The following is a 16758-nucleotide window of genomic DNA, read 5'->3' on the forward strand; positions in this document are numbered from 1 at the left end:
ATCAGAGAGTCCTCTGTCACGCAGCTGCTGGGGATGAAACGTGACACTAGCCCGTCCATCCTCCTCCACACCCTCTTTGCGAACTGACAGTGTGCAAAGAGGTGGGTCACAGACTCCTCCTCACTGCAGTCCTCCCGTGGGCAGTGGGGTGCGGAGATGACGTTCCGGGCGTACAGGAGGGCTCTGACTGGGAGGGCCCCTCTCACCGCCAGCCAGGCGAGGTCTTGGTGCCTGTTGGTGAGATCTGGCGATGAGGCATTTTGCCAGATGAACTGGACAGTCTGCTCAGGGAATCACCCCACTGTGTCCATCACGTCCTTCTCCTGCAGTGCCTGCAGGACACTTCGTGCCGACCACTGCCTGATGGCCTTGTGGTCAAAGGCGTTCTCCTGGAAGAACTTTGCTACGTGGGATAGGTATGCCGGCAACGACCAGCTGACTGGGGCGTTGCGCGGGAGTGGGGCCAGACCCATCCTTCGCAGCCAGGGCGACAAGTAGAACCTGGGCACATAGTGGTACTTGGTGCCCACATACCTGGGCTCTACACACAACCTGATGCAGCCACATACGAAGCTGGCCATCAGGGTGAGGGCGACATTGGGGACGTTCTTGCCCCCGTTGTCCAGGGACTTGTGCATGGCGGTCCGTCTCACCCGCTCCATCTTGGATCCCCAGACGAATCTGAAGACAGCCCGGGTGATTTCCGAGCTGTAGGAGCGGGGGACAGGCCAGACCTGCGCCAAGTACAGCAGCCCTGAGAGCACCTCACACCTGATGACCAGGTTCTTGCCCGTTATCGACAGGGAGCGCCCTCCCCACAGTCCCAGTTTCTGTTTCACCTTGGCAGTCCGCTCCTGCCAGTTCTTGTTGCACGCCTCAGCCCCTCCGAACCAGATCCCCAACACCTTCACGTGGTCAGACCTGATGGTGAAGGGGACGCTGGATCGGTTTGCCCAAGGACTCTTGCTCTTTCTTAAGAACTGCCAGCTTGTGGATGTCAATGATTTTGGGTCGTTACTCTGCTTCACCATTAAGTTCCCCACGGTCACTCTGTCAAGTGCATACATAGTCATAGTCATACTTTATTAATCCCGGGGGAAATTGGTTTTCGTTACAGTTGCATCATAAATAATAAATAGTAATAGAACCATAAATAGTTAAATAGTAATATGTAAATTATGCCAGTAGATTATGAAATAAATCCAGGACCAGCCTATTGGCTCAGGGTGTCTGTCCCTCCAAGGGAGGAGTTGTAAAGTTTGATGGCCACAGGCAGGAATGACTTCCTATGACGCTCTGTGTTGCATCTCGGTGGAATGAGTCTCTGGCTGAATGTACTCCTGTGCCCACCCAGTACATTATGTAGTGGATGGGAGATATTGACTAAGATGGCATGCAACTTAGACAGCATCCTCTTTTCAGACACCACCGTGAGAGAGTCCAGTTCCATCCCCACAACATCACTGGCCTTACGAATGAGTTTGTTGATTCTGTTGGTGTCTGCCACCCTCAGCCTGCTGCCCCAGCACACAACAGCAAACATAATAGCACTGGCCACCACAGACTCGTAGAACATCCTCAGCATCGTCCGGCAGATGTTAAAGGACCTCAGTCTCCTCAGGAAATAGGGACAGCTCTGGCCCTTCTTGTAGACAGCCTCAGTGTTCTTTGACCAGTCCAGTTTATTGTCAATTTGTATCCCCAGGTATTTGTAATCCTCCACCATGTCCACACTGACCCCCTGGATGGAAACAGGGGTCACCGGTACCTTAGCTCTCCTCAGGTCTACCACCAGCTCCTTAGTCTTTTTCACGTTAAGCCGAAGATAATTCTGCTCACACCATGTGACAAAGTTTCCTAACGTAGCCCTGTACTTAGCCTCATCTCCCTTGCTGATGCATCCAACTATGGCAGAGTCATCCGAAAATTTCTGAAGATGACAAGACTCTGTGCAGTAATTGAAGTCTGAGGTTTAAATGGTGAAGAGAAAGGGAGACAAGGCAGTCCCCTGTGGAGCCCCAGTGCTGCTGATCACTCTGTCGGACACACAGTGTTGCAAGCATACACCACCACATGTGAGTTTACTTGACTATTGGGCGAATTCCCAGACCTCACTAAACCCATATTCTCCACCACAGTCACAAAACATGGGGTCAAGCACCACATTCTGGCTCACCAGTCTGTGCCCACACACATGTAGACTGGACTTAGAAAAGCTGCCAACCATGAAGGCTGAGTTTGCCAACATGGAAAGACTTGGCATTATACACCGCCAGTCAAAGAGCCCCAGTGCTTCGCCCCTCCATGTGGTCCCTAGATCCCATGTGGTGATCACCGATGCCTTAACAAGGCCCCCACCCCCAATCGTTACCCAGTCCCACACATCTAGGACTTTTCAGCATGTTTGACCGGAAGGTGAATTGTTTTGAAAGTCGATTTAGTTAAGGGTTACCTGTGTGCTCGGAGGACATTCCCAAAACAGCTGTGGTTAATCCCCTTTTGACTTTTTTTCGTTTCTGCGCATGCTATTTGCTTGAAAAATGCAGCACAGACTTTTCAACAGCTGATGGACTCGGAATTAAATGGCTTAGATTTTCTTCTTGTTTACTTAGATCGGGGGTCCCCAACCGTTTTTGCACCGCGGACCAGTTTAATATTGACAATATTCTTGCGGACTGGCCGACCCGGTGGTGGTGGGGGGAATGTTCAAGTAGGGTTAAACTCACCTCAATATGTCTTTTACAGAGTTCAAGTTCAACAGTGTGTGATGGGGAATGAGGAAAGGTGCAGCTGACTCATATTGTTTCCTCGCGGCCCGGTAGCACATGCTTTGCGGCCCGGTGATTGGGGACCGCTGACTTAGATGACATACTTGTCACCAGTGCATGCAAATCTGAACGGGCCAACAGGGGTTGATTATTAACCCTGCTAAATGCCAGTTTGAGTTGTCAACCATTGACTTTCTCAGCCATCACATCTCTGCAGAAGGTGCAAAACCCCTCCCATCAAAAGTAGCTGTTATCATAGATTTCCTATCATCCCACACTACAGAAAATCGATAGGCGTTTTTAGGTATGGTAAATTTCTATCACCACTTTATTCCACGAGCTGCTGAACTTATGCTCCCCCCGTATAGAGCGCTGAAAGGCAATAGATAGATAGATATACTTTATTAATCCCGAGGGAAATTTGGTTTCATTACAGCCGCACCAACCAAGAATAGAGTGTAAATATAGCAATACAAAAAACCCGACAATCAAACAACAAAATGCAAAACTATGCCAGGTGGAAAATAAGTCCAGGACCAGTCTATTGGCTCAGGGTGTCTGACCCTCCACGGAAGGCGCTGTACAGCTCAGATAGAGATGAGAGGGCGTACAGGAGTGAGATATACCAGCTAGTTGAGTGGTGTTGCAGCAACAACCTTGTACTCAGCTGACTGTGGACTTTAGAAAGGGTAAGAAGAGGGAACAAAACAAATCTTCATAGAGAGATCAGAAGTGAAGAGAGTAGGTGTAAAGTTCTTTGAGGATCTAACCTGGTCCCAACATATCGATGCAGCTATAAAGAAGGCAAGACAGCGGCTATATTTCATTAGGGGCTTGAAGAGATTTGGTTTGTCAACTAAAACACAAAAGCTTCTACAGATATACCGTGGGGAGCATTCTGACAGGCTGTATCATTATCTGGTATGGGGTGGGGATGGGGGAGGCTACTGCACAGGACCGAAACAAGCTACAGAGTTGTAAAATTAGTCAGCTCCATCTTGCATACTAGCCACCATAGTATCCAAAACCTCTTCAATGAATGGTGCTTCAGAAAGGCAGCGTCCATTATTAGGACCCCCATCACCCAGGGCATGCCCTTTTCCATGTTATCGTCAAGTAGGAGGTACAGAAGCCTGAAGGCACACACTCAGCGATTCAGGAACAGCTTCTTCCCCTCTGTCATATGATTCCTAAATGGACATTGACTCCATGAACAGTACCTCACTTTTTTAAAAATATATATTATTTGTTTTGCACTATTTTTAATCTATTCATTATACATATATATACTTAATGTAATTGATTTACTTTTTTTCCTTCTATATTATATATTATCATGTGTTGCATTGTACTGCTGCTGCTAAGTTAACAAATTTCACAACATGATAATAAACCTGAATCTGATTGGTCAGCATACATGACCAGGCATTTGATGATACCAAATGAGCTCTTTCTAATGTGACCCTACTGGCGTGCCCAGTCCCCAACGCACCCACAGCTATTACTACTGACACCTCAGACTATGCTGTGGGTGCGCCCTCTCCCCAACGCACCCATAGCCATTACTACTGACGCCTCAGACTATGCTGTGGGTGCTGTGCACGAACAGTTGGACGGAGGCGGGTACCAGCCACTCGCCTCATCAGCCGACCGCTCCATCACCCCGAAAGGAAGTACAGCACGTTTGTCTGTGAGCTTCTCGCTCTCTATCTGGCCGTCTGCCACTTTCGTTTCCTTCTAGAGCATCGTCATTTCACAATGTTCATTGACCACAAACCCCTTGTGAATGCGATGGACAAAATATCAGACCCTAGGTCTGTACGGCAGCAACACCAACTGGGCTACGTAGCAAAGTTCACAACTAGTATACACCATATCAAGGTGAAAAATAATGCCATGGCTGATTGCCTCTCATGGCCAACCATTGAGCCCGTACACATAGGGGTTAACTATGCAACCAACTAAGTTACTGACCCAGAGGTCCAGGCTTACTGGACAGCAGTCACAGGCCCCTGGCTGGCTGAGATTAAGTTCAGGGAAGCAGGGGTTTCTCTCCTGTACAATGGTTGCCATTGCCCCATCATGCCCGCAAACTGGAGATGGATGGTTTTTGACTCCATACGTGGCCTCTCACATCCAAGCTGGAAGACCTCACACAGACTGGTTGCTCTAAAGTTTGTGGCATGGCCTCGGAAAGAATGCACCTGATTGCACTGCAGCTTGTGCGGGCAAAAATAAGCTGCCATGTTCAGGCGCCATTGGCACTTCATGAGGTGCCCGTGTGGCAGTTTGACCATGTCATTGTGGACCTTGTTGGTCCTCTTCCCCACTCCCGTGGTTTCACGCACCTCTTACCGTGGTGGACCATACCACAGATGACCAGAGGTCGTCCCTTTAACATTGATGATGGCCGCAGACATGGGCCTGGGCTGTTGGGTTTGGCGACCCATCTGTTATTCCCTCTGACCGTGGTCCACAATCCATTTCAAACCTCTGGGCTGCGATGGCCCAGAACCTGGGTGTTAGACTACATCACACCACGGCATGTCACCCACAGTCCAATGGCCTATCCAAGCGGTTTCACCATTCCTGAAAGGCTGCTCTGGGGGCTTCCCTGATGGATGAGCGTTGGCATGATCATCTCCCAGGAGCCATGCTGGGGCTCTGAACAGACCTGCAGTCATCCTTAGCTGAGTTGGTATACAGGCAGCCATGGTCTCATTCCTGACGCCACGACAAGGTGGGTCTCCCAACGGCATTCCACCCTTCTCAGTAAATTCAATTCCTTTTCACCTCTTCCTATCTCCCATCATGGCGTACAGCACTTGGGTTCGGGTTGACCTACATTCCAGCTTGTTTGTTTTCATCTGCCATGATGCACTCCAACAACCTATTCGGTCCCATATGATGGAATGCTTTTCAGAATGAGAAGGAAAGGTCATGGACAAGCAGAGTCAATCTGAATGTATTTCAGTGGATTGCCTTCAGCTGGCCCACCAAGACTTGGAGTATTCAGTTGTCATGTCCTTGGCAGCACGACATGACCATCAATGTGTCAAAGCCCCTCTGGGTGAGCCAAATGTACCTGCTGTTCCTCCACCCATGGAACACAGGACTCAAGCTGGGTGGCTTGTCCGAGCTTCAGATAGGCTCACAATGCAGGTTTTAGTGGATTCTGGGGGGGGGGGGGAGGCCTGTGTAGGGTAACGTATTTGGGAGAAATATAAATAATTCACAACCACTGACATCGACTTAGGTTTTGCTTTAAGAGGCTGGTCTGACTTGATGACGTTGTCATGTTAAGATTTTTAGCACTCTTTTGTGTCTAGGTTTTGGAGTTCAATAAAAGGTTTAGTTAAACATAAAACACCTCACTTCATTTAATTTGTGAAAACCTACACACCCACAAAACTTATATCACATAGTAAAACAAAGTACAGTGGATTCCAGTTAATTAGGACACATCAGGACCAGTACATTTGGCCCAATTGAGTGGATGCCTCGATTAGCTGAAGTTTCATGGAAATAGTTAAAAAGGTATAAAAGAGACAAACTACCTTTTAACTGAGTAACAAATTATATATTTAAATGAAATACACAACAAACTAGAACATTACCTATAAACCGTATTATTAAACCTGTACTATAAGCTATAGACCTGTGTATTATAAACCTGTGTATTATTTCCTAATAGTTACCCATGGAGGAATTCATCCAGTGTGCACTGCCTTGTTCTTTTGATTGACAGTAAGTGAACAAAATCAGAGCAGGCACCAACTGCAGATAATGGACAGCCTTCAAACAATGCTTTTGGCAATTGCATCCTGCAAATCTTCATTTTCAAGATGATTGCTGATACCTTCAAATTCCTTGTAGTTCCTAACTTGATGAAGTAGTGAAATTGTTTCATTTTCACGCACAGCTGTTTCTGGCATCACCAAGTCTGAATGGAGTGGGCCCTTCCGACCCCCGATTTTACGCAAGCCTAATCACAGGACAACTTACAATGACAAATAACCTGCCAACCGGCATGTCTTTGAAACGTGGGAGGAAACCGGAGCACCCAGTACGGGGGGAAGGGGGGGGGAAGAGACTGTAGACTCCCTACACACAACGGCCGGAAAGTTTTTCTGTTCTTTTAAGAGTTCTCCCAAGTAAGTGACTGATTACCACAACGCTTAATACATTTATTGCTGTTAAATGCCCTGCGCTTGTATCTCACACTTGCTCACATATTTCTCCAGTTTATTTTGGTCGCAGTGGTTATGAAATGGCAATAATTCCCGACTCGCCGGCTAATCGACACGTCAATCAAACGCAGGTACAGAGGGATTGGCTGCTGAAGCGAGAGCTGGGCGGGGCCAGAGAGGACAGACTTCGGAAGCAGTTCAGGCCAACTTGTCTGTGCGGAGACCCGAACAGAGTCTGCCCGAGTTCAGGGACCGAACCTCTGAAATGGAAGTCAATTTCCTCTTTCTGAAATCCAGGCGGAGTGTGCTGAAAATTCTGGAGATGGTGAGAAAGCGAGCTGGGGCTGTGTGGGGGGAGAGAGAAAGAGAACAGAGAAGGCGAAGAGCGAGAAGTGGGAAGAGAGAAAGTAAGAACAGTGGAGAGACAGGACGAGTGGGGGAGTAAAGAGACAAAGGCTGGGGGGTGGCGTTGAACAGAGAGAACTGAAAAGAGAAAGAAGGGAGAGAGAGAGAGAGGTGGAAGGGGGGATGGAGGTGGAAGGGAGGATGGAGGAGGAAGGGAGGGTCGAGAGGGGAGGAACGGGAGGGTGGAGAGAGAGAAAGGGAAGGAAATAGAGGAAGAGAGAGTGGAAGGAAAGGGAGGGTACAGAGAGAGGGGAAAAAGGGGAGGGTAAGGAGAGGGGAGGAGAGTGAGGGTGGGAGAGACTGGGTGATGAGAGTGAGGGTGGGGAGATGGGGAGAAGAGTGAGGGTGGGGAGAGACGTGGGGTGAGAGTGAGGGTGGGGAGAGATGGGGTGATGAGAGTGAGGGTAGGGAGAGACACGGGGTGAGAGTGAGGGTGGGGAGTGACGGGGTGAGAGTAAGGGTGGAGAGAGACGGGGTGAGAGTGAGGATGGGGAGAGACAGGGTGATGAGAGTGAGGGTAGGGGAGATGGGGTGAGAGTGAGGGTGGGCAGAGATGTGGGGTGAGAGTGAGGGTGGGGAGAGATTGGGTGATGAGAGTGAGGATGGGGAGAGATGCGGGGTGAGAGTGAGGGTAGGGAGTGATGGGGGTGAGAGTGAGGGTGGGGAGGGGTGAGTGTGGGGAGAGGTGAGGGTGAGTGTGGGGAGAGACGGAGGTGAGAGTGAGGGTGGGGAGAGACGGGGTGATGAGAGTGAGGGTAGGGAGAGATACGGGGTGAGAGTGAGGGTGGGGAGTGATGGGGGTGAGAGTGAGGGTGGGGAGAGATACGGGGTGATGAGAGTGAGGGTAGGGAGAGATACGGGGTGAGAGTGAGGGTGGGGAGTGATGGGGGTGAGAGTGAGGGTGGGGAGTGATGGGGTGAGAGTAAGGGTGGAGAGAGACGGGGTGAGAGTGAGGGTGGGGAGAGACAGGGTGATGAGATTGAGGGTAGGGAGAGACGGGGTGAGAGTGAGGGTGGGCAGAGATGTGGGGTGAGAGTGAGGGTGGGGAGTGATGGGGGTGAGAGTGAGGGTGGGGAGAGACGGGGAGCGGGGGAAGTGAGAGCATAGTATCATCGTATCAAATGGACAGCCGAGTAGCTAAAGGGGATGAGGTGGCAATGTTGGTTAAAAATGACATCAAGATCTTAGAAAATGGTGACATAGGATAGGGAGGTCATGCCATCTGACAGCAGATTTTAAAACTCTGGGGTGGGTAAAACTGTTGCGCAGTACTGTACGTTGTAATGAATTGATCTGTATGAACAGTACGTAGCACTTTTTTTTGTACCTTGGTACATATGACTTCCTTACAGACCATAGTTTTTCACTCCACCCCTCTCAACACTTTCACTATTCTAGTCCCTCCACTCCTGCAAGAGGACCACAACCTTGTTGTAGGGTTCGGAGGCTTGTGTGCCTCAATGACCCAGAGAGCTATGTTGATGGAGTCGGGGCTTTATGCTTTGGCTCTCGGTAGTGTCACCCATGCCAAACAGGTCAAAGGGTAGAGGACAGACTAAGGGTGGTCCACCGGTCCTCCAGGTTCAGAGATTCAGCTCAGGGCCAACAGCCCTGACTGGTCAAACGAAACTGTTACGGAAACAGCAATGAAGAGCCTTTGTACATCTGAGTGCAATGGTATTCCCACCCGGGACTGGCATGGCTGACAGAACTCCGGGAGGAAGCTACTGACGCGATGAAGGAAGACCTGAACACCACTAGGAATGGAGGGACTTCATTGTGGCCCCAAAGGCCAGCGGTGTAACGGGCAGTAATAATAATCCCTCCCACCGCCCCACCAACCTGACCAACTCCATCCTTCAAACGGATTAAGTGAGAACAGTTTGAAAGACGTTCTTGAATGAAAACGTCAGGGCTTCTGTAATCATTTCAAGTCAGCTGTGGAGGCCAAGTCTTTATATGTATATTTAAAGCGGAGGTTGATAGGTTCTTGATTAGTCAGGGCGTCAAAGGTTACGGGGAGAAGCCAGGAGAATGTGTTTGAGAGCGATGATGGAATGGCCGGGCAGACTCGATGGGCTGAATGGCCTAATGCTGTTCATATGTCTCATGGTAAAGGATATACAGTATATTTGCATGGTTAGGAATTTGCCGAGGTGTGTTGGTCGGGACATGACGTGCAGCAAAACCACAGCATTCAATTATAAAGAATTATATAAAAATAGATATATGTAACTTCAAAAGCTAATACAGTTAGAGGGCAAACAAAATGTTCATGAATACCAGCATGTATTTACAATGGGATCAGCAGTGCCTGCGTAATGCTGCTCTTGGAATGCCCCATTGACCAGTTCCGGAGAAGTTGGTGGTGTGGGGTGTGGGGAAGAATCTCGAGGGGCTGGTGTGGTTTCCAAAGCGGAGGGTGATGCCCCTGTTCCATCTGCCCCCCAGGCCGTGGCCTTTGTGGTTTTCGTCTCGTTTGCTGCTTCGTCCTCCTCGGGGGCCTTCCTGGCCGTACCGCTCATGGAGATCTTCATCACGCTGGCCTTCTACATCTTGTACCTGCTCAAGCTCGACTCCAAAATAACCTTCCTCTTCTGGCCGCTCATGGTAAGACTTAAGCAAGCCGGCTCCGTAGTGCGTGCTGCCTTAGACCTGATCAGAGCGTGGTGTGCGTGGTGCTTGGTTCGTGTCAGTGGGAAGGTCTTTATTTCTGTTTATTTTACAGTACAGCTCGGAATGGGCCTGGCCATTTGAGAAGCACTGCCCACCAACCCCGATTCAACCCTAACCTAACCACAGAACAATTTACAATGACCAATTGACCTACCGGTACCAGTACATCTTCGGCCTGTTGGAGGGACCCAGAGTAAACCCCCACATTCCACTGGGAGGATGAGAGAGATTCCTTACAGAGGACACTGGGATTGAACTCCAAACCCTGATATCCCGAGCAGTGATTATGTCATGGTAACTGTTTGGCTACCGTGGCACTCCAGGTAGCGGAGGTACAGAGACATGGGTTGGGAATGCTGGAACGAAAGAGATGAGTGAAGATAATTGTGGCTTATCGGCCTTGTGCCCACCCTAAGAGTCTGTAATGGGACGGTGTGGAGGGAGCTTCACTCTTTGTCAGACCCTGTGAGGCTGTGTTGGGACGGTGTGGGGGGAGCTTCGCTCTTTGTCAGACCCTGTGAGGCTGTGATGGGACTGTGTAGCGGGAGCTTCTCCGTATGTCTGGCCCGGGAGTGTGTAATGGGAGTGTGGCAGGCATCACTCCGTGTCTGACCCCTTTTTTTTTTAAACAAAATTCTTTATTACAAATGTCGGTGCTATACAATATTTACAAAACCAGTGACTAACACATTTACTACACTACAAACAGACAATACATGTTAAACCAATATATTGCCATCCTCATCAATGATGGCATTTACACCCCGTGGAGCCCAATGGTCCCAGAACACCTCTACGGTCGCCGTGGACTGTGCGTATTCCTTTTCAATGTTCACCCGGGCACGAACATACCCCCTAAACATAGCCAGGCAGTCCGCACGGGGAGAACCTCCTGCCACCCTTTTCCAGGAGCCACGGATGGCAATTTTCGCCAGCCCCAGGAGCAAGTTGACAAGGACGTCCTCATCCCTCTGTGCCCCCCTCCTTACTGGATGACCACATATGAATAGGGTGGGACTGAAATGCAACCAGAAGGCGAGAAGCAGCCCACGCAAATACGCGAAAAGGGGCTGCAGCCTCACACAGTCCACGTACATATGGTACACGGTCTCCTCCAGCCCGCAGAAGTGACACGCGGCTGGGAGATCCGTGTACAGACTAAAGAACTTATTGCAGGGCACTGCTTTATGCAGCACCCTCCAGCCGAGATCCCCAAGGCGCATGGGAAGGACTCCCTTGTAAAGGGACTTGCATTGGGGACCCCCCTCACCTCCAGGTGGAAAGACCGACCGCCATGGCGTGTCGGGACGGTGGACAAATGCTAGGAAGTGGAGGGTGTGGAGCAGCAGCCCATAAAGGTACCTCCTACCTGCATCCCTGAATGTGGGATTGTGGGTGTCGATGAAAGACGGCTCAAGTTGTGTGGATTCGTCTCTCGGGTAAGGCTGTGGGGCCTGGGCCCGACGAGCAGCTCAGCTTGAGTTGATCCACACACCTGAGCCGCACCGACATCCGTTGAGGCAGGGCAAGGGTCGGCCAGGACCCCGCCCTCTGCCAGAGGGGGGGATTCCTGGCCTGAGGCAACCATGTTCCAGACTCTCAGTAGGTCCTGATAGAAGCCGGGCAGCCTCTGCAAAGCAGCACGGCTGACGCCCGCCGGTGGTAGCTGCATATCTTCATGAAGGCAGCAGCCCCTCCGGAGGAAGAAAGTCGCCAACACGTGCCACCTGGGAGGGTGCTCGGCGTACAGGAATCTCTGCAGAGTCCTGAGGCGGAGAGCCGCCAGTCGTGTGCGTACACACACCAGCGACTGTCCGCCCTCTCCTTCTGGGAGACTCAGAACCGCTGCAGAGACCCAGTGCTTCCTGTTTCCCCAGAAGAAGTCCACTAGCTTCCTCTGCATTCTCGCGACAAAAGGGGCGGGGGGGGGGGCCAAGGTGACCATTCGGTACCACAACGTGGAGGCCACCAGCTGGTTTATGACCACCACCCTGCCTCGATAGGAAAGCACCCTGAGAAGGCCTGACCAGCGCCCTTGCCGGCCCATGACCTTTGTCTCCAGGTCCTGCCAGTTCGCCAGCCAGGTCTCCCCAGAAGGACTCAGGTAGACTCCCAGATAGAGAAGGCGTCTGGTGCTCCACTCAAAAGCTCTCATCTCCTCCGGCAGGGAGTCCACCTGCCACTGGCCTACTAAGAGTCCGGAACATTTCGCCCAGTTGATCCTGGCGGAGGATGCCGCCGAAAAAACATCTTGGCACTCGCGCATTCTCCACAGGTCACAGGGGTCTGTCATCAAGAGGAGTACATCATCGGCGTAGGCCGAGAGGACGACCTCCATGTCCAGTTCGCGCAGAACCAGACCTGTCAGCCTTCTCCGAAGAAGGCCGAGGAATGGCTCGACACAGATTGCATACAGTTGACCGGACATGGGGCACCCTTGACGCACTCCTCTTCGGAAGTGGATAGGTCCTGTCAATGATCCGTTAATCTTAACTAGGCACTCTGCGGCAGAGTACAGGAGCCGAACTGGGGCCACAAAGTGTGGTCCGAGCCCAAAAGCCTGCAGGGTGCCCACCAGGTAACTGTGGTCCACCCGGTCAAACGCCTTCTCCTGGTCAAGAGAAAGAAACACTGCCGGGGTCCCAGTCTCCTGGAGTAGGTGGATCAGGTCCCGTACTAGGTGGACATTGTCCAGGATGGAGCGGCCCGGGACTGTGTAAGATTGGTCAGGATGGACCACCTGTCCAATTACCGAACCCAGACGGTTGGCATTGCCCGGGCGAAGATCTTGTAGTCCGCGCACAAGAGGGAGACCCGCCGCCAGTTCTTTAGCAGGCGGAGGTCTCCCTTCTTGGGCAGTAGAACCACAACAGCTCTTCGCCATGAGAGAGGCATTTCTCGGTGGCTAGGCTCTCCCCTAGGACAAGGCTGTAATCATTCCCCAGGACATCCCAAAAAACCTGATAAAACTCAACACTCAGTGCATCCAAACCAGGGGACTTGCCCCTCCGGAGTTGCCGAAGGGCAGTGGACAGCTCCTCCCAAGTCAGGGGGGGCGTCCAGACGCACTGCGTCCTCTGGGCTGACCTTAGGCAAATCCTTCCAGACCTCATTACACGCCTCCGCATTTGACGGATCAGGCGAGAATAATGACCGATAGAATGAACGGACTTCGTTGTTAATTCCATCAGGGTCCGTGATGGAGGAGCCATCGGCAGCCAGCAGCTCCACTAGCTGCTTTTGAACTCCCCGCCACCTCTCCAACGAGTAGAAGAAGGGTGAGCCACGGTCCAAATCCTGCAGCATTTGGATCCGTGACCTCACGTACGCACCTCGGGACTGCTGGAGCTGCAGGTTCCTTCTTCTGGTATTCCTGCCACAGCTGCTGGTCTCCAGCGGTCGGACCGAGGCGGGACTCCAGGTCAAGCAACGCTCTCTCAAACCGCTCAACCTCAGAGCCCCGCCTCTTTGTCGACCCCCTAGTGTACTCCCGACATAAAAACCGGATGTGGGCTTTGCCCACATCCCACCATAGCCGTAGGGAGCAGAACTCTCTCCGCCTCTCCTTCCAGGAGACCCAGAACGCTCGGAACGAATCCCGGAATCGGCTGTCCTCCAGCAGCCGGTTGTTAAAATGCCAATACCCAGATCCCACCCGAGGGTGTAGTGGAATAAATTCCATCCACACAAGGTGATGATCCGAGCACGACACTGGCCGCATGGAGGACGCCGACACGCGGGAGACGTAGGCCCGAGAGATATATATGCGGTCTATCCTGGAACCCCCCTGTCTAGACCTTCTCGAGAAGGCGCTAGAGTTGGGGTGAAGATTCCACCAGCTGTCCACCAAGTCAAAGGAGCCGACTAGCTCCTTTAACTTTTTTGCTGATGCTGGGTCGCGTTGGAGGCCCGAGCGGTCCTCCGCCTCGAGGGTGCAATTGAAGACTCCCCCGAGGATGACGCAGTCCCCAGGATCGATGGAGCTCAGCAGGGTGGACAGCTGGCAGAATAGGCGCGTCTGCATCACACCGCGCCTGGGAGCATACACATTGATAAAATGCAATGGTGCGCCATCCAGGTGCACAACCAGGTGGAGCAGACAGCCGGGCGCAACGTCTTGGACTCTTTCAATTACTGGCTGGAAGGTCGGGGCCAACAGGATCGCCACCCCGCTAGAAATGGAGCTGAGGTGGCTCATGTAGACCCCGCCCCACCACTCCAGGAGCCAAGCAGACTCGTCCCCAGGGATGGTATGGGTTTCCTGCAGGAAACTCACCGTATACCGCCCATCCCTGAGGGCTGAGAGATTGTTATGCCTGCGAAGAGGACCCCTGCTGCCATTTACATTGAGACTAGCTATGGTAAGCTTCATGGCGGGAGCACCAGTAGGTCTCAGCAGCTGTGCCCATTTCGGTGAGAGCGGAGGCGCCCTCCACCACACTGTCCGGAAAGAAAGCAAGGTTACTTTTTGCCTTCCGGGCTCGAGCGGTACCAGCGACACCCTGTGACCCACCATCCCCCGTAGGAGCGAGGCTGCTTCTCCCTCTAATGTCCCTTACTAGGTCATCTAGGAAAGATTTTAGTTGCCATCTGTCGTTCCCCGCCACCGCATTCCTCTTTCCCTTTCCCTTTCGTCCGAGGATGACTCGCAGGGACCTCACCAGCCTCGGCATGCTGGGGCAGCGTAGCGAGGCTAGTTGAGGCCGGTGCTTGGCACCCTCAGAGGTGAGAATAAAATGCTTAATTTCCTCTACAGGTATCAATGGGGACTTCTCAGGAGGGGTGAGGATGTCCATTATTTCACTATCGAAAGAGTCCCCCTCCAATCCGTCACTGCAGACAGAATCCCCATCGGCCTCCCCGCATGTTCCAAAAGATGGCTGCGCTTGTGACCCATACCGCGCAGCGGGCACCTCACTCTTACCTGCCCGCTCCACCGTCGCATCAGCCTCATCCACATTTGCGACAGTGGAGGGACAATCCCCAGGGATTCCCTGCAAGTCATTAATTGCTGGGGTCGACGTGCACAGAAAAACGCCCTCCCCAGGGGGCAGGCATAGAGGGGAACCCGGCACCTTTGGTCCAAGGGATTCACAAGCAGCCTGGTGCTGAGAATGAGAGAGCTTTGTCTCGTCTCCTCTTACATTATTCGGTACACTGGCCTCCAGAGAGGCGCTGACTTGCAGGTCCTGGGTGGAGGCCTCCAGGGCTGCCTCATTTGTGCAAACAGGGATATCACAAGCTTTTTGCACAACCACACCATCTTCCCCAGGACTGGTGGCTACATCTGGGGACTCAGGTTTAGAACCAACCCCTACCCGGATTCCCACCCCTTCCTGGGACTCCTCCGCATCTACATCCCCTGCCCTCTTGCGGGAACGTTCCCTTCTCCTCTTCACACCGGAGGAGCACACAGGTGCAGGCTTCACCGATGGGGCGGCGCTCTCTGTTTCCATCGCCCCGTCTGCTTGCGCACCTCCCCGAGCCCCACGCTCCACTTCAGGCGAAATGGGCGTGAGCTCTGCAGCCTCAAAGGCCCGCTTCTTACTGTGTTTGGATTTCCCCTTTGCCTTCTTACTCCGCACAGACTCCACCCCGTCCCCCACCTGAACCACAGGGAGAGGAGCAGGGACCGACCCAACCGTAGGAGTAGGGGTAGGGGCAGGGGCAGGGTGAGGGGCTGGGGCAGGATCACGGGCGGGGGCAGGGTCAGATGCAGGCGCAGACGCACGCGCAGGAGTAGGATCAGGGGCAGAGGTAGCTGGGGCACTGGTGCCCGAAATGGGCTCCCTTGGGTTCCAGGCGGCAGGACAGTCCCTCCGAAAGTGCCCCACCCCCCTGCACGCATGGCACCGCGGGCGCTCGGAGCTCCAGTACACCTGATAATCCACTCCCTCGTGCCGGACAGTAAACCGGCCCTCAACATCGTCCTCCCTTTCCAGCTGCATGAATACCTGACACCGGAAAGAGATTACGGTGCGGAGGGTGCGTCTCTTAAATTTGTGTCGGATGGCAGTGATCTCCGACCTTACTTGCCCTAAACGGGCCAGTGGGGGAAGCAAGTCCTCATTTGGAATGAAAGGCTTAACATGCCCAAGCACGATACGTTGCGTGGGGGCCGTCACCAGCTCCATAGGTAAAAAGATGTTGTCTACCGTGACTCCCCTGCTTAGGGCCCGGTGCACTAGCTCTTCATTCGCCAGATAAAACACCGCCTTTCCGAACTCCTTCTCGGTGGCCAGAATACCACCTTTCCCAACAAGGTCCTCCATTGCCTCCGTACACTTTTCTAGTGTCATTCCAGGGCGCAAAGTACGTTGCAACCCACGTTCCACCTTCACCGACCGAAAAAGGGCGTTGTCCGAGGCCGGGGAGGCAGCCGCCCTTGCGTAACTCCCCGAAGGCCCGCGACTCCCTGGAGACCGGTCCGGCATGCTGGCGCTCTTTCCAGTCCGAGAATCCTACAGTGGTGCCGGTTAGAAGTCCTGGAATGAGTCGAATAACTGGCCGGGAAAGTTTGCAGTCGACAGTTCCTCGCTGGCTCGACGCCAGGAAAGGCTCCGTCGGACTTGCAGAGACCCAGGCCGGGAGAGGCCGAAACGTCCTTCCAGATGCTCCGGCACCAACACCGGACGAAAATCAGGAAAACAATGGAGGAGGAACGTTGCCCCGCTGTCAATGGGGGGAACGACGGCGTTTGCCTCCGGTTTTGGAGCGAA

At 52.6% G+C, this 16758-nt stretch overlaps 1 protein-coding gene across 1 annotated transcript in view; it reads left to right on the forward strand.

Moving 5' to 3' along the window:
• Positions 1-7113: 7113 nt before the first annotated feature.
• LOC140210739 (chemokine-like factor) overlaps positions 7114-16758 on the forward strand; it is a 28170-nt gene continuing 18525 nt past the window's right edge. Inside the window, exons 1-2 of the mRNA XM_072279971.1 lie at positions 7114-7283; positions 9815-9973. Of these exons, the coding sequence (XP_072136072.1) occupies positions 7224-7283; positions 9815-9973 (219 nt within the window). The 5' untranslated portion in view covers positions 7114-7223. The remainder of the gene's footprint in view (positions 7284-9814; positions 9974-16758) is intronic.

Source organism: Mobula birostris, chromosome 15 (genome assembly GCF_030028105.1).
Source record: "Mobula birostris isolate sMobBir1 chromosome 15, sMobBir1.hap1, whole genome shotgun sequence".
Classification (NCBI taxonomy): Eukaryota; Metazoa; Chordata; class Chondrichthyes; order Myliobatiformes; family Myliobatidae; genus Mobula; species Mobula birostris.